The 18,129-nt window shown below is 42.3% G+C and overlaps 1 protein-coding gene across 5 annotated transcripts in view; it reads left to right on the forward strand.

Moving 5' to 3' along the window:
• The window catches only part of SUPT3H (SPT3 homolog, SAGA and STAGA complex component), a gene marked incomplete at its 5' end in the record, with an annotated part of 237,683 nt that overhangs the window by 180,310 nt on the left and 39,244 nt on the right, over positions 1-18,129 (forward strand). For 4 of the 5 annotated variants that reach the window (XM_081855668.1, XM_081855667.1, XM_081855669.1 and 1 more), the window contains 4 exons: positions 7,118-7,193; positions 11,238-11,350; positions 12,299-12,406; positions 12,985-13,170. In XM_081855668.1, coding sequence (XP_081711794.1) covers positions 7,118-7,193; positions 11,238-11,350; positions 12,299-12,406; positions 12,985-13,170 — 483 coding nt within the window. The remainder of the gene's footprint in view (positions 1-7,117; positions 7,194-11,237; positions 11,351-12,298; positions 12,407-12,984; positions 13,171-18,129) is intronic. The other variant, XM_081855670.1, reaches the window with a different exon arrangement.

An 18,129-nucleotide genomic window follows, 5' to 3' on the forward strand; every position in this document is an offset into this window, starting at 1 on the left:
AATTGCTGTCCTCATTATAAAAAGTGATATGTATGAGTGGCGGTGGGTGTGGTGGGGAGCGAGATTAAAGGTTGCCATTGCTGGGAATATTCTGGAAGATTCTGTACTGAGATGATTTTACCTTTTGAAAGCAGATGGGATCTCACCTAAATGTATGGCTTCTATGGAGTGTTCTTCATAGAATCTTTAAAACATCTTGTCAAAAATGAATATTTTAATGTGTTGTTTTAAAATAGTATATTACTTAAGCAAATATTTAAATATTAAATTAGGTTTTCTGTAAGCTTGATGTGAATATAATTCTGCCTGCCTGCCAAGTATGTCAAAACCCCAAGCCTACTTTCGTTTGCCAGGGTAAATGTTTATTTTGTTTTCCCACATAATGTGCTCTTTAAAGTGTCACCAACATACCAAATCTGATTGCTTTTTAATAGAGACATGGTGGGGGTTTTTTGCTTTCATTAGGAAACAGGATAAATTATCAGTAAAGCTCATGCTAATGAATCGACGTTTGCATGCCTTTTTTTGCCTTCCAACCCCTTTGGAATCACCCCTGCATCCCAGAAAAAAACATTAATCAGAACAATTGCATTTGTTACGCCAGTGCTGGAATATTAGTTTCTCATATATTTGGAACATTATCAAACAAAGGATTTAGCATGTGGGCAATGCAAACTTTTGCTTACCATTTCAGTCTTTCAGATTCAGATTCATAACTTCTCTGTGCATGGTAGGTAGTTTCAAAGTTGTTACTTGAGAATGGGGTGGGATAATTATGAACACAGTAGGATGAAAACAGCTTTATAGCTTTCTCCTTGATTTTGGCTTTGCATGGCTTTGCTTTTTGGTGGGTTTTACTTTGCATAAAGGTAAAGGAGCCCTCACAGTTAAGTCCATTCGCGAACGACTCTGGGGTTGCAGCACTCATCTTGCTTTATTGGCTGAGGGAGCCGGCGTTTGTCCACGGACAGCTTCCGGGTCATGTGGCCAGCATGACTAAGCCGCTTCTGGCGAACCAGAGCAGCACACGGAAACGCCGTTTACCTTCCTGCCGGAGTGGTACCTATTTATCTACTTGCACTTTGACGTGCTTTTGAACTGCTAGGTTGGCAGGAGCAGGGACCGAACAATGGAAGCTCACCCCGTCACAGGGATTTGAACCGCCGACCTTCTGATCTTTTGCATACCAGGTTGTAATAAACCATAACAATTAGTGCTCTCCAACCTCACCTTCCCTAACTTGAATGAGATTATTATATATTCTGTGATGTGAAATGGGCTAGTTTTACCTAAACACTTAAAAGCTTTGGAAAATGTTTTCAGTAAAGTTAATATTTAGAACTTTCAGTGAAACTCAGCTTGAACAAAATTTGTTGGTTTGAAATTATATTGATGAAGCAAAAACCACAATAATAATATGTGCAAAGGTCAGAGGGGGCAGGGTTTCTGTTGAGGCAGGTGATTAGCTGTGGGAGGAGCTTATCAGAGCTTGCAGGGCAGCAGCTGAAGAAAACAATGCCCGACCTGAAGAATTTGGAGCAAATGATTCAGCAGAGGAAACACAGCCCAGAATAACTAAGGAGATAGTACAAGAATACTTGGCTAGTTTAGATGTATTCAAGTCTTCAGGGCCAGATGAACTGCATCCAAGAGTATTAAAAGAACTGGCAGATGTGATCTCAGAGCCACTGGCAGTCATCTTTGAGAATTCCTGGAGAACAGGCGAAGTCCCGGCAGACTGGAGGAGGGCAAATGTTGTCCCTATTTTCAAAAAGGGGAAAAGAGAGGACCCAAATAATTACCGCCCAGTCAGTCTGACATCAATACCAGGGAAGATTCTGGAGCAGATCATTAAGCAAACAGTCTGTGAGCACCTAGAAAGGAGTGCTGTGATCACCAATATTCAGCATGGATTTCTGAAAAATAAGTCATGTCAGACGAACCTGATCTCATTTTTTGACAGAATTACAAGCCTGGTAGATGAAGGGAACGCAGTGGATGTAGCCTACCTTGATTTCAGCAAGGCATTTGACAAGGTGCCCCATGATATTCTTGTAAAGAAGCTGGTAAAATGCGGTCTTGACTATGCTACCACTCAGTGGATTTGTAACTGGCTGACTGACCGAACCCAAAGGGTGCTCATCAATGGTTCCTCTTCATCCTGGAGAAGAGTGACTAGTGGGGTGCCACAGGGTTCTGTCTTGGGCCCGGTCTTATTCAACATCTTTATCAACAAAACAAATTCCTTCCAGTAGCACCTTAAAGACCAACTAAGTCAGTTCTTGGTATGAGCTTTCGTGTGCATGCTTTGTTTTGTTTTGACTATGGCAGACCAACACGGCTACCTATCTGTAACTATCTTTATCAACGACTTGGATGATGGACTCAAGTGCATCCTGATCAAATTTGCAGATGACACCAAACTGGGAGGGGTGGCTAACACCCCAGAGGACAGGATCACACTTCAAAACAACCTTGACAGATTAGAGAACTGGGCCAAAACAAACAAGATGAATTTTAACAGGGAGAAATGTAAAGTATTGCACTTGGGCAAAAAAAATGAGAGGCACAAATACAAGATGGGCGACACCTGGCTTGAGAGCAGTACATGTGAAAAGGATCTAGGAGTCTTGGTTAACCACAAACTTGACATGAGCCAACAGTGTGACACGGCAGCTAAAAAAGCCAATGCAGTTCTGGGCTGCATCAATAGGAGTATAGCATCTAGATCAAGGGAAGTAATAGTGCCACTGTATTCTGCTCTGGTCAGACCTCACCTGGAGTACTGTGTCCAGTTCTGGGCACCACAGTTCAAGAAGGACACGGACAAACTGGAACGTGTCCAGAGGAGGGCAACCAAAATGGTCAAAGGCCTGGAAACGATGCCTTATGAGGAACGGCTAAGGGAGCTGGGCATGTTTAGCCTGGAGAAGAGGAGGTTAAGGGGTGATATGATAGCCATGTTCAAATATATAAAAGGATGTCACATAGAGGAGGGAGAAAGGTTATTTTCTGCTGCTCCAGAGAAGCGGACACGGAGCAATGGATCCAAACTACAAGAAAGAAGATTCCACCTAAACATTAGGAAGAACTTCCTGACAGTAAGAGCTGTTCGACAGTGGAATTTGCTGCCAAGGAGTGTGGTGGAGTCTCCTTCTTTGGAGGTCTTTAAGCAGAGGCTTGACAACCATATGTCAGGAGTGTTCTGATGGTGTTTCCTGCTTGGCAGGGGGTTGGACTCGATGGCCCTTGTGGTCTCTTCCAACTCTATGATTAGGTTGGTCTTAATATTTAATCAGACATTGGAATAGGAATGTAGCGGCTTCCACCACCTCCTTCACTAGCCAGCCTTAATCTCTGCTATTCTAGGTGGGAGGTAGGATCCAAAATTGTTGTTTCTGTCCAAACAGGAGAAACCACATCCCTGGTCCTCTTGTAATGAATAGAGAGATTAAATTGAGCAGACCAGATTGGAAGCAGCTTTTGCTATTGACAATATTAATGCTAAGATGTTGCTCTCAAACATTTCCAACTTACCCCCAAGTCCATTTGAATTCACTCTGTCTTTACAGTAATCCCTTCCACATATGTGTGTGCTTACTATCTGAATGTTGGAAAGAGAAATAGAACAGGGCATCTCCAACTGTTTTCTAAACCACATGTAGGGAACTTCCTTCTTCCCAAATAAGGTCTGCAAATATTTTTAAAAGAAGTTGAGAATTGCTCCAGGCTTTAGGGGTGGTGGTAGTATTGTATCAGGAATTGGAGTGGGAAATCCTCAGAATGGAAAGCTCTTTTTTCCCCAGCCGTCCTTCAGATTATATGGCAGATTTAGTTTTACCAGATGCGCCAGTGTTATGCTGGTGTTTTCAAGAGCAAATATGAAAATTGCAGGTGAACACAAACATTTGTAAAAGCTTGCATGTGCATGTCTGGCAGCCCTGAGTAAGCCGGGGTGTAAACTGGTGTTTAATGATGAGAGTATGCTTGCTATCCGCCTAACGGCATAATCATTTCTGTTCTATGAAAAGTGAGGAAATTATTTGTGGGAAATTGTTCTAAAGAAGAACAAATCCACATCAGGTGGGGTGAGTCACCTCTCTCTGAGGTTTCATGAGACCTCGAGGAGCTGAGCAGCGGTGCATTCTTCAGCCTGCGGGTCATGCTTCCGCCTGGGTAACCTGGGGGCCAGATGGCAGTGGCAGGTGGGACCAGAGGCAAAAGTGATCAAAGCAATCGATGCAAATGTCACCTTTGCACAGGAGGCTTCTCTTTACGCAGAGTCATCCAACCCTCTCTGTTCTCCGTCCAGGCAAGCAAGAAGCATCACCACGCCAAGGGCACATTTCAGCCAGGTTCCCCATTCCTGTCATCGAGGACTTCCACAGAGGAAAAAGATACTTCAGGTAGAAGGGGAGAGAAAAGAGGCTTTTGTGATCCACCTTCCTCCTGACACCCTTTTAGGTTGAGATCTTGGCCTGCCTTCTTGTTACGTTGGAAGATTCCAGACAACGTACATGCATAAACCAGCTGCATGACTTCAAAGGCTTCTATGTCTTACATACTCATTCAAACTAATGGATAGGACAGAAAGAACAGTCTGCTTCATAATGCAGGGATAAGTAACATAACAAAGAATTCTCTGTATATCTGCTCTTTATTGTCAAATCTGCAGTTTTATCACAACATCCATCAATCTGTCATAAAAAGGTTTTGTTAGCTTCAGCACAAGACCCAAAGTGTGTCTAATCTTTAAAATGGTTTATGCCCTACTGCCCTCTTTTTCTTTGGTTTCCACTTAAGCAAAAAGTGGATTTAAGAAGAGCAAGTTGGTTACATTTTATAATGAAAGTCCTGAGATAAGTTTTAAGACAGCTAGGATTTGGAACAGAATGTTCAACTCTGTGATATTTAACTGCTGTATGGTACCGTTTTCATTTTTTCTTTTCATTGGAGGCAGATCTTCTTTACTTAACTAGGAGCTGGTTTGTGTAAAATATATTCTTTGTGGTCTCTGTGAAGCCCCATAAAGTTTTGGAGCTTTGAGAGGAAGTTTCTGCCGATTGTCCTGGCTTGCACCTTTTCTCACCCCACACATAAGTAATGAGTGGAGCTTGTGCTTTCCTGCTCAATTTCAGAATTAATTAATTCAAATATATGCAATAGAATTTATTGCTTGTGGTTCTTTTGTATCTTCATATGTGTCTTTAAACCTGTGATTCCATTGGTTAGACCAGTGTTTCCCAACCTTGGGCCTCCAGCTGTTTTTGAACTACAATTCCCATCATCCCTGACCACTGGTCTTGCTAGCTAGGGATGATGGGAGTTGTAGTCCAAAAACAGCTGGAGGCCCAAGGTTGGGAAACACTGGGTTAGACCAGGTACCACAAAAAAGTATTCTGTTTTCTTCTGGGATAAATCTTCACATCACAAGATAGATTTCCATTGCTATTCTGGCATGCAGTATTTCTTTGTTAGGCATTTGTGTTGCAAGCCATGGAGGAGGAGGATAAATCCACTTTTAACTTAGGTTAATCTCGAGTTGCTTGAATATGCAGGATACTCTGTCAGTGGTAGATGATACGACATCAAGATTTCTTCCAAACGTACCAGGGTTCTAAAACTAGAGGACTAAATATAAACTGTTGCTTCTATGCTTACAAGCTAAATTAAGCAAAATTAATAATTACTACTTTCTCCTTTCTGGATTTATGCATGTTCTGTCAGGTTCATAAGTGTTAATTATCTATTTGTGTTGCTGTGAGTCAAGTGTGTTCCAGTTTTGGCTCCACTGAAGTTACTTGCTTTCGTGTTCAAAAAATGCATGTGGCAATTTCTTGGAGTGTTTTGATGCTGTTCTCAGCATGATTTTATCCTCCTTTCATCACTGTCCTTGACAAAATTTACCCAGATATGGGCAATTAATCCAGTGGTCAGTGTTCTGCCAACCAACTGATTCATTAGCTCTGATAGCCAGTTGCGTTAATCAGCAATAAGGGCTAATGATGCTGAGGAAAATGAAAACAAAAAGAAGGGAAATGGCACTAGAAGTTTCCCAAATCTTTTGTGTTAAAATGTTTCTCACTTACAGGCAAAGTTCCCATATAGATGTGCTAAGGAAACATAGGAGTAATGTCCATTTTAAATCACCAGCATTTCCTTCAGTGTAAATGTGTTCAGAATTTCAGGGTCAGTTGCACATAATTTAGGCAAGCAGCATTGCCTTTTATGTTGAATAATGAGAATAGAGCAGATGAAGAACCTAAGCAAATAATAATTAATAATGTTTATACCCCGCCCATCTGGCTGGGTTTCCCCCGCCACTCTGGGCGGCTTACAGTACATATAAAAAATTGTAAAACATCAGACATTAAAAACTTCCGTAAACAAGGCTTCCTTCAGATGTCTTCTAAAAGTCAGATAGTTTATTTCCTTGATTTCTGATGGGAGGGTGTTCCACAGGGTGGGCGCCACTACCAAGAAGGCCCTCTGCCTTCAAGCAGATCAGAAGATGGGTTTAGCAGTTTGGCCAGTTTTGTCTTGTCAATTTGCACAGGCAGCAAATAAATGAGTAACGTAAAGAGAACAACCTGGATTACAAGATGGCCCAATGAAGAGGCCTCTGATTTCAGATGTTTTAAAACCAGTATCATAAGATCTGCTGTGCAGTTGATGCAGTAAAGGATAAAGAGCAAAGTCAGGGGATATATGTCATATGTAATAATTTCCTGTGAGGACAGCAATGCAATATGCATTGATGAGCATGGACTCATCAATATGCATTGATGCATTGATGAGCATGGAGCTTTGATGAATTGATGCATTGATGAGCATGGAGCTTTGATAAATTGTCAGAATGTTCAATATCATCAACTTCTGTTTGTTTGCTTGCTTGCTTGCTTGCCAGCCACTCATCTGTCTAGATTGCCCCAGCTACTCTGGGTGGCTTCCAACAAATTATGCAACCACAGTAAAACATCAAACATTAAGAAACATTGAGAAATTAGTAGTACTAATTTAGTGTTGAGAGTTGCTTTCAGGCCTACAGTTGGAAGGGTTTTGTGATGCTATGCATTTGGATCTATGAATAACAAGTGTCGTTTATATTGTTTTGCAGAGGGCAGAAAGACAAGCACGAATGATGGACTCTGCACAATATGCAGAATTCTGTGAAAGTCGTCAACTAAGCTTTTGTAAGTGTTATGCCATAATAATTATGCTGTTCCAGACTGTAATTTTACAATATATTGTAATCAGACAGATAAAGTATGCAACACCCCCTTAATTTTATTTCTGAGTTGCAAGAGGGAGAATGCACTCCAAACATCCTTCTCATGGCATGGATCTTCTGCAGGAGGTTTTGCATGTGGCATGTGGCACATGTGGCATGTGGCAATGTGGTCTCATTGGTGCATGGGAGGATGTGTGTTAGATCCAGGGCTGGGTGATAGCAGCTTTCCAACATTGTGGTGTAACATCATAATGTTGAAAAGGAAGGAGCATCCTTCGGCCCCAGCCCTCGAGGCACTGGGGTGAAAGCCCTGCCGCTCCCTCCACTGACAGCACCCGGCGATGTGTAGAGGGGAGGAACAAGCAGCACCAGCCCTGGCCCCAGGTGGCACCAGGATGAAACTGCTGCTGCTCCTGCGGCTGCCAGCACTCGACGCAGGGAGGAAGGAGGCAGCACAGAAGGAAGGTAAGGCACAGGCAAGCCCCACCCACTGCTGGGTGAAGGTGCCTTCATGCTCTGGACATCAAACCGGTCCCGGACGATGTCTTGATACATTGCCCAGGCCTAGTTAGATCTGAGATGTAGGAAACTGTTTCATCGTATCCAGGAGCTAAGAATTGGGAGCAGAGACCATGGCATCGCCATGACGTCAGGTGAAGTGATTCCCTTTGCCTGGGTGGTTTGAAGTCAAACCATGTGGGCAAAGGTATAGGGGGTTGCTACCCCCCCCCATACAGTGGTCCCTGTAAACCCCACTTCCTTTGCCTGCACAGTTTGATATCAAACCACATGGGCAAAGACAGTTTGGGAGGTACTGCCTATCAGCTGCTAGGAGGTGTTTGCAAACCCTTCTACTGGCAGGGAGCCGTCCCCTCACCTGCCACACATCTGCTACCCTGTGTGATGTCAGGTATAAGGCAGGTGGCTGTGGTTTGGGGAACCAGCTTCGTGGCCAAATTAGGAACCCTGTTAAGGCTTTGGAGGCCCATAGTTCTCCAAGTTTAACATCTGTTCTGGATAACTTGGTGGCAGCATTGTTGCATTAAACAGTTAAGCCTTGTCCCACTAACCTTTTAGAGTTCCTTGAGAGTGTCAATAAGCTTGCAACTATTCATGTGGGTTGGCAGTTATTGTGTACTTGGATTTTCAAAAAGCTTTGAAAATTCACATTTCTCTGAATTTTGTAATGCACTTGTCCAGTCAAATGACGTACAAAAAAAAAAAATGCTTATAGAATCATAGGCTTGTAGAGTTGGGAGGGACCCTCACCAAGACTGCAGAACGAACATAAGAGAAGCTAGTAGCCATGAGATAAGAGGGGTTAAGGACAGCATGGCTGTGAATGCCAGCTGCTTCGGAACAGGAGTAGGAGAGCGATACAGTGATCATGTCATGCCTGTGAGCTTCCCATAGTCATCTGACAGACCACTCTGGGAATGGAATGTTGGACTAGGTAGCATAGACTTGGTGGTTGTTCTCCACTGTCTCCGAAATGTGTTCAGAAATGCCAACAAGCCAAGTGAATTGTCTCGAACCATTCTGGAACATGAGAAAGCTTTGAGCACAGAAAATGAGATGTCTAAACAGTATTCTTTTCTATTATGGAAAGAGATCACCCCCCTTATCTTAGCATTTTCTAAACTGTTTATCTTCCTTTCCAAATCTGTTTCTCTGTTGAAGCACCCCAAACGTCTGTCCTGGAAGCCCAGGGTGTTGCTGATTTCAGAGCACTGGTCATGCCCATTGGGTCTCAGCATCATTCTGTGCAAATTAAGGGTGAATACACATATCATATTTTCTGAGCAGTGAAGCCACTTTGGAGGCCTTCCCCCCCCCCCCCCATTCATTATAAATGTACTTGGTTCTCTATGGAGTTGAGCCCTGGGAAAAAATGGTTGTGAACATTTCACATGGAAGCTGGCGTCACATGTTATTGACTGACTAGCTCCCCCCCCCCAACATTATCAAGAAACCACCACCACTTTGGAGCAGGTTTCCTCCTTTAAAAAGCATTTAAAATAAATGATAATATATGAACATTGCTTTGTTTTATTTGTGTTCTTGTTTTATTATGTATTTTGTGTTTTTATATTGTATTTTTATTCTGTGAAGTGTCTTGAGGGCAGAATACAAATTTAATAAATAAAAATAAAATAGAAAACATTCCACCTATTGGGTACAACTGCTGTCACACTAGAATTTCAAGCAGGGAAAGGGAAAGCTGGATCGCAGTTCAGTAGGATCATTAGCAATGGAGGATAGTTCTAATGAGATTGTGGTGTAGCTTAAGGTTCACTCTAAAAATTTACTTGTACAATGTTTCTGTGAGAGGCAAGACATGTCAACTGCCTGCTTGACCCCTGACCTGGATGAAACCTATTTGAGGAAAATATTAAGAACTTTATATTTTTCAGAGTAATGGTCTGCACCTCATTAGTGAGGTCTGTCACACAAGGTAAGAAAGTTCAGCTGCAGTTGATGAGAAAAGTACTTCATCATCAGTTAGTAGTTATTTGAAGTTAGCTAATGTTAACTAAATTACTGTATTTTTTGCTCTATAAGACTCACTTTTTCCCTCCTAAAAAGTAAGGGGAAATGTGTGTGCGTCTTATGGAGCGAATGCAGGCTGCGAAGCTATCCCAGAAGCCAGAACAGCAAGAGGGATTGCTGCTTTCACTGCGCAGCGATCCCTCTTGCTGTTCTGGCTTCTGAGATTCAGAATATTTTTTTCTTGTTCTCCTCCTCCAAAAACTAGGTGCGTCTTGTGGTCTGGTGCGAAAAATACTAACTTAGTTTCCATTTCTGCCCAACATGTTTTCTAAATTAATATTTGTAAGCTTCTTTCTCTGCTTGTTTTAAATTACAAAAATCATCAGTGCATCCTGCTGTTGTGCCAAATAACATAATGAAAGCATTAGAACTTTAACAAACTTAAGAAACAACCCATTACAAAGATTTGTGGCACAATTACAGTCGGCTTCGTTATACAAAAAGAGAGCACTGCAGAAGCAGATGATAGTTGGAGATAAAGAGACTGCACTGAAAAGCACAACAGAAGACCACATGGCATTGCATTATGAAAGCACAATGGTGTCTCATAGCAAGCATTACATTTGGAGAAATGAGTAATTTGCTTATGGATCACAATGTGAAAAATAAAGGACACATCCAAGATTGCGCCCTCTGTAAATGTCAAACAGTGGGGAAGCTGATCTTGTAAGTAGTGGAGTTACTATTTCAGTGCCTTTTTGTGAGCTTAGTTTTTAGACCATTGCATGACATCTATAAATATTTGTGCTGACAATTTTTACATATTAAAGTAATGTCAACATCTGAGAAGGTTGTGATGCACTCACAGTTTGCACCAAATAATTATATATTTGAGACCACACCAATATGAATCTCCAATATGCAAAATAGTATCACTGAAAACCCTTGAACTTGAGAAGCATTGAGGGGGTGGGACACAGTACTGTATTATTATTCATACACAGAGGGCAAACAAGAATAATGGCTATATTTTAATAATCCTATTTAAACCTGCTAACCTGAGAAGTACCATATGGACATAAGGATACCTACTCGGAGGTGCAATTGAAGGCTTGGTTCAGTGCACATTGACTTTGGTCTGACATCATAACACAACACAGAACACTCCTTAATGTCATTACATACAGGCAGCTCTCAGTTTGTGCACGTTCAGTGCTCCTGCGTGCTGCTGGAGTTGGTGCTACATCTGGGTGTTCATGTGGCCTTAATATTAATGAGCTTCAGTCAGCATGCCAACTAGGAGCTTCCTGGAAGAAGCAGACATGTTCATTGGTAATTAATGCCTAATCACATTCTGGTTCTCCTAGATCACAGCCACTGTGTTCAGGATCCAGAATGGCAACTTCTGCTCCTTATGCCAAAGGGTTATCATCTCTTGCCGTTTATGAAATGTAGAAATGTAGAAGAGGAGGAGTCAACATTAACATTGCACCTCTTTTGTGTTTTATCTGCGCAGCCAAGAAGGCTTCCAAGTTCCGGGACTGGCTGGACTGTAGCAGCATGGAAATAAAACCCAATGCTGTTGCCATGGAAATTTTGGCTTATTTAGCTTATGAGACTGTCGCACAGGTAAATGGGTGCACTACATGGATCAGAGAATTTGCGGTGGGGAATGCCCTTCCCTTTTCATGCACACACACACACACAGTGGTACCTCGGGTTACAGACGCTTCAGGTTACAGACTCCGCTAACCCAGAAATAGTACCTTGTGTTAAGAACTTTGCTTCAAGATGAGAACAGAAATTGTGCTCCGGCAGCAGCAGGAGGCCCCGTTAGCTAAAGTGGTACCTCAGGTTAAGAACAGTTTCAAGTTAAGAATGGACTTCCAGAACGAATTAAGTTCTTAACCCAAGGTACCAGTGTGTGTGTGTGTGTGTGTGTGTGTGTGCGCGCGCGCGCGCATGCTGTGGAGTGTAAAATGATGCTATAGACTAATGCAACACAATGTGCAAGATAGGTTGGAAAACTCTGCATGTATATCCAGTATATCTGAAGGAGAGTCTCCACCCGCATCGTTCTACCCGGACACTGAGGTCCAGCACCGAGGGCCTTCTGGCGGTTCCCTCACTGCGAGAAGCCAAGTTACAGGGAACCAGGCAGAGGACCTTCTCGGTAGTGGCGCCCACCCTGCAGTACGCCCTCCCACCAAATGTCAAAGAGAACAAGAACTACCAGACTTTTAGAAGACATCTGAAGGCAGCCCTGTTTAGGGAAGTTTTTAATGTTTGATGTATCACAGTATTTTAATATTTTTCTGGAAGCCGCCCAGAGTGGCTGGGGAAGTCCAGCCAGATGGGCAGGGTATAAATAATAAATTATTATTATTATTATTATTATTATTATTATTATTATTATTATTATGTGAAAGGCAAAGATCCAGACCTGTCCAAGCACATGCTACATAATGGCTGTGATATTTTTCAGAATGAAGTTGAGACCTAAACTTTACAGTGCATATCTTTGTTAATAAAGTAGCCAACAAGTAAATAAGACTGGCTCTTCCCTTTTTTCCTCAGCTGGTGGACCTGGCCCTTCTCGTGAAGCAGGACATGACTCCCAAAGCCGGAGACCCTTTCAGCCATGCAATATCTGCTACTTTCATTCAGTATCATAGTTCTGCTGAGGTAAATATAAGACCAATTATGAACTTGGCATATCAGCACAGGGCCATTCTTTCAGTGGTGCTTGTGGGTCTTTCTCAACCCAATCCTCTCCCTTCTAGGAGAATGAGTACAATTTCGCTTGCATTTGCTCCTCTGTGTCCTAGTGGGTTATTGTGCTGCTTCTTGTATGTGTGAGGTCCATAAAGAATCATGCTGGCATGCTTGCTCATAAGAGGGTCCATGGAGAGAGATTGGCTCCAGCCCATCCTAACTCCTTACAACAGATCAAGAGGAGGAATATATTACATATATTTTAAATATTTTTATTATGTCTACTTGTTGATTTATCAGTACTTTTTTCATAAATAATCACACTATTTTATGCAAACAGTTTTGATTTTTTAAATATTTGGTTAAGCCATCTAGAAATTTTGTTTAATTATACAAATAAATGTCATTCACTTACCTGGTGTGCCCCAGATTCTAAACTAGAGCTCTGGAAATTTTCTGGGTTTGTGCTTGCACTGCCTGGTGACTATATTCCGAGAACAATAGTAATAGTCAATTAACTCAGTTTTAACTGCTGTTGGTCTATTTAGATGCATGTTTTGGGGCAAGCAACAAGTCTGAAGACCAGTCCAGACTCTCCTGAAAGCACCCCGCCACCAACGCCCACCCCTCCAGCTGCAGGCCCACAGCACCTTGGGAAGGCTCCATCTGGATCCATGGGCAACGGCAGCATTGGGCAAGACTCCTCAAAAGCCAAGCAGCGAAAGAGGAAGAAAGTGGGTTTGCAAGGACAGGTGTTTCGTTACTGCTAACGGAGGAATGAATATTGCAATTATAAGTATACCATACTGTATATTAGAGACATTTAGAAATGTTGCTGTTGTCTTTTAATGTAGACTTTTAATGTTAATTATCTGTTCAAAATGGTATTCTCAGGTGTACCTAGGGGTTGCCTAGGTTGGCCAAGGGAACAGGCCCAGGGTGGTGCAAAAATCACACCTCTGCTCACTTCTGGCAAGGGCACAAGGGTCGGGGGGGGGGGACCGACACAGCTCCTTGCCAAGGGCACAAAGGAGCCTAAGTACACCTCTAGGTATCCTTTAGCTATAATCTGAAGTGTTACAGCCCGTTCTAATTCCTCAGGATGCTACCATCTTTCGCTGCAGCATGTATGGATTGACCAGGCCTTCGAGTGGTTCCTGAAGGATTAGACACCAGGCAATGGTTTAGGAACATAGAATCATAGAGTTATCTAGTCCAGTGCAGCAAATTCATGACCAGAGCATTCTCAACACTTCATGCTGTCAAATGTGTGGTTTCAAATGACAATTCAGTATCCTCTGGAAAATACAATTAGAGATCTTGCACATTCCCATTTGAATTACTGCTGTCTTTGAGGCTGCCTATGGGAAATGCTATGTAGATAGATCAAAATATAGCAACTAGATTACTAACTGGAACTGAGTCACCTCCCATGACTTTTAAAACAGCTACCTAAAAGATCAGAGCCCTATGCAGAGTCCCTAGGTACCCAAAGGACTGCCTCCTCCCACTTGAACCTGCTCTGAGGATCCTCAGAAGCCTTTTTCCAGGTTCCCTGCAATTTTTAAGAGAGGATATTCCCAAAGAGGTTCACCTGGCACTAGGTGTGGTTTTTCCCTTGGAGACAATTGAACTATTTTTTAAATTAATTTTAATTAATTTTCCATTCATAACAATCCAATAGAGGCCACATTAATACAATGCCAAGCCATACCAAATCTCAATACAATCAAAAAAGCCAATTAAACAGTTCTGAATTAAACAATTTTGTCTGACTTCCTGTGTTCCGGCTATCAGGAGTTGATGTTATTTCCTTGATCCTGCACCAGTTCTTTTAATTAGTTCAAGTTCCACCATTCCAATCTTAATCCTTTGTTCTGGCAGCCACTGATGTAATGAGTCTCAACCATATTTTAATAAATCCATATCCATTAATTTGCAGAGGGAGTTTTTGCCCTTTAGCCGTGTGGAATATTTATTTTCCTTCTTCTTTTCTTCATGTTGGAATCAGTCATCTTTTTTCACCCTTGCCAATTCTTTGAGAGGTGATTTGAAAGTACACCACAGCTCCTCCATCTTGCTTTGAAACCGAAAGCTATCCAGGGTCCGGCTTCTTTTATCTCCTTGCTTTTAACGAGCTGGCATCTTATCAAAATCATAATAGATCCAATTGCACTCTCTTTAATTGGCAATGTACAAATCATCACAAAATTCCACACAGTCTCTTATTTCCGGTATTCCATAGATAAAACCATGCGTTAAATTCTCCAGTTCAAAACCTTGGCACTCAGTGGCAGATTCATTTCGCAGGTTATCTTTCTTCCTCTCCCGAAACATGTCTGCTTCTTACGTCCAAATTCAGATGCATCTTATAAGAAACAGAGATACCTCCGCTCATGGTGACCACCTTGGGGAGTTTCCAATACGTGCAGTGCTATACCCTCAGCGTCCCTGCCCCCGCGTTCCATCAGAGCGAGAGAAAGTTATCGGACGAATCACAAGGGAAAGCTCTCCTCCCCTGACCGGGGGAGAGGGGGCTTGCAAGGATAATCACTCCCAGATTATCTTTATTTTATTTTTTTTATAATATTTTATTTGGGTTTTTCAAACTTAAATGCAAAAATAAAAAACAGTATAACATATATCATAACATCTTTTCATAACATCTTTGGACTTCCTCACACCTCCCGCTCCCATTTGCATCATTGCCAATTCTTGCCAGCAATTTATCATCTTGTTTACACTCTTATGTCAAATTCATTTAAGTATAATCTATAAATTCTCCAAAAGGTTTATAATTTTTCCTCAAATTTACTTATCATCTTAATTCTCACTAATTTAGTGGTGCACAATTATTTATGATCTAGCATCCTTTCTTAGCATTCAACCAAATTACAGTATTTTTTTAAATAAATCTTGAATTTCTTCCAGTCTTCTTCGACTCTCTCCTCTCCCAGGTCTCGGATTCTGCCAGTCATCTCGGCTAGTTCCATATAGTCCATCAGTTGCATCTGCCACTCTTCCAGTGTGGGTAGTTCTTGAGTCTTCCAATTTTTAGCGATGAGTATCCTTGCTGCCGTTGTTGCATACATGAAAAATGTTCGGTCCTTCTTTAACACCTTCTGGCCGACAATGCCCAGAAGGAAGGCCTCTGGTTTCTTGGTGAAGGTATACTTAAATACCTTTTTCAGCTCATTATATATCATTTCCCAGAAGGCCTTCACCCTAGGGCAAGTCCACCAGAGGTGAAAGAATGTTCCCTCATTTTCTTTACATTTCCAACATTTATTATCAGACAAATGGTATATTTTGGCAAGTTTAACTGGGGTCATGTACCATCTATATATCATTTTCATTACATTTTCCTTCAAAGCATTACATGCAGTGAAGTTCATCCCAGTGGTCCACAACCTTTCCCAGTCCTCAAACATAATATTATACCCAATGTCCTGTGCCCACTTTATCATAGCCGATTTAACCATTTCGTCTTGTGTATTCCATTTTAACAGCAAGTTATACATTCTTGAAAGTACCTTAATCTTTGGTTCTAACAGTTCTGTTTCCAATTTCGATTTCTCCACCTGGAACCCTAACTTTTTATCATTTTTAAAGACTTCTTTAATCTGAGCGTAGTGTAACCAGTCTCACACTTTATCCTTTAATTTATCCAGACTCTGCAATTTCCAATTGTCTCCATCTTTTTCTAGTATTTCCCAATATTTTGGCCATTTGGCCTCCATATTGGGTCTTTTTCGAGCCTTAGCTTCCAGAGGTGAAAGCCACCTTGGAGTTTTATTTTCCAATAAGTCTTTGTATTTTGTCCAGACATTAAATACTGCTTTCCTGACAATATGGTTCTTAAAGGCCTTATTGATCTTAACCTTGTCATACCATAAGTATGCATGCCAACCAAAAGCGTTGTTAAAACCTTCCAGATCCAGTACGTCAGTGTCCTCGAGAAGTAGCCAGTCTTTTAGCCAGCAGAAAGCTGCGGCTTCATAGTACAGCTTTAAGTCTGGCAGGGCAAAGCCCCCTCTTTCTTTCGCATCAGTTAATATCTTAAACTTAATTCTGGGCTTTTTGCCCTGCCAGACAAATTTAGAAATATCTCTCTGCCACTTCCGGAAGCACTCCGTCTTGTCCACAATTTGCAATGTTTGAAACAAAACAACATCTTTGGCAATACATTCATCTTAATAGCAGCAATTCGGCCTAACAAAGAAAGCTTCAATTTTGTCCAACTGTCTAAGTCTCTCTTAATTTCAGATCAACATTTTTCATAATTAACCTTAAATAGACTCAGATTTTTTGCTGTTATGTTTAGCCCTAGGTACTTTACTTTTTTTACCATAGTTAATTCTGTTTCTCTCTGCGGCAAGGAGCGGACTCTGTCGGAGAGGTCGAGAGCACCTCGGGACATCGAGCCTCCTCTCCCGGAGGATATCCATCCGCACCGAAACTGGACTTACTCTACGCCCCCACGAGCTCTAAAGAAACCCACTGGCGCAAGTAATCTTCTAACCCCGCCGGAGGAAAGAGAGCTTTTAGCCACCTTTGGCGACCTCCCACCGAGGGAACAACAAGAAATAATTGATAGACTAGAAGTACTTAATCATCAGCTCATACATGTCCAGAAGAACGGAAAAGTCCTGCTCACTTCTCAGGATAATCCTGCCAGCTCTTCGGAGCCGTGTTTTAAGGAAGCAGGAAGTCTTCCTTACCTTAGTCCAGTTCCTAAACCCATGCCTCTCCCACTTGAGGGCAAAGCCCACCGATGCTTGGCAGACCCAGGTTTTGTCTCACAAGTAGGCCCCTCATCTCTACTCTTGATAAATTTTGACTCGCCCTCCAAGAGTTCCCCGCTGAAGAGTGTAGCCCAGAGTTCCTTCCACCAAAACAATTCCTTACCAACTAATCCATCAATGCCGGAACTGGAGTCCTCGTATTCCCCTGAGCGGCATAGACCCGACATACAAACGGTACCAGTACGCCAAGCATCCCCAGTATCTTCGCTAGCATCAGGCCAGGGGAGTGCTCCACCTACATCAAAAAATGGCCCAGATTTGATTGAAGACCCGGCCGGACATATAAATCAAATGGTTTCATCGGCGATCTTTAGACCTCGCGGTGGGGCAGTCTCAGCAAATTCTGTGGAGTTTCCCACTGAAGTGTCCGCCCTTGGGTCAGCCAGCAGGAGACCCGTCCTGTTACACCAGTCAGAACACCTCACTACCAACTTCAAGACTAGGTACCCTCAGCAGGTGCCAGCCATGCAAAGTAAAATAACTGACTTTTTTGTGGGGTCTGCCCTGCCCCCTAAGGACACACATCTCTCCCTGAAATGACAGCGAATTGGACACAACAGGAACTCCCCCCTATCAGTCCTCAGCTGGAACATTGCGGGCTGGAGGGGAAAAAAACTTGATCCAGAATTCTTGGAGTATATTAACCTGTTTCATATCATCTTGTTCCAAGAATCGTGGGAAGTAGAGAAAATTGTCCTAAATGGCTTTGAGCTTCTAGAACTCCCTGCCTGCCCCTCCCTGAAAGGAGGCCGCCCTAAAGGGGGCCTAATAATAGGCATCTCCCTCAACCTACATTCTAAACTTACCCTAGTACAGGCCTTGCCTCCTTACGCCCTTACCGGGCTGATTGCGGGGGAAAAGATCTCACTTCTAGTTACAAATGTCTAC

Source organism: Podarcis erhardii (assembly GCF_964252035.2).
Source record: "Podarcis erhardii genome assembly, chromosome: 3".
Classification (NCBI taxonomy): Eukaryota; Metazoa; Chordata; class Lepidosauria; order Squamata; family Lacertidae; genus Podarcis; species Podarcis erhardii.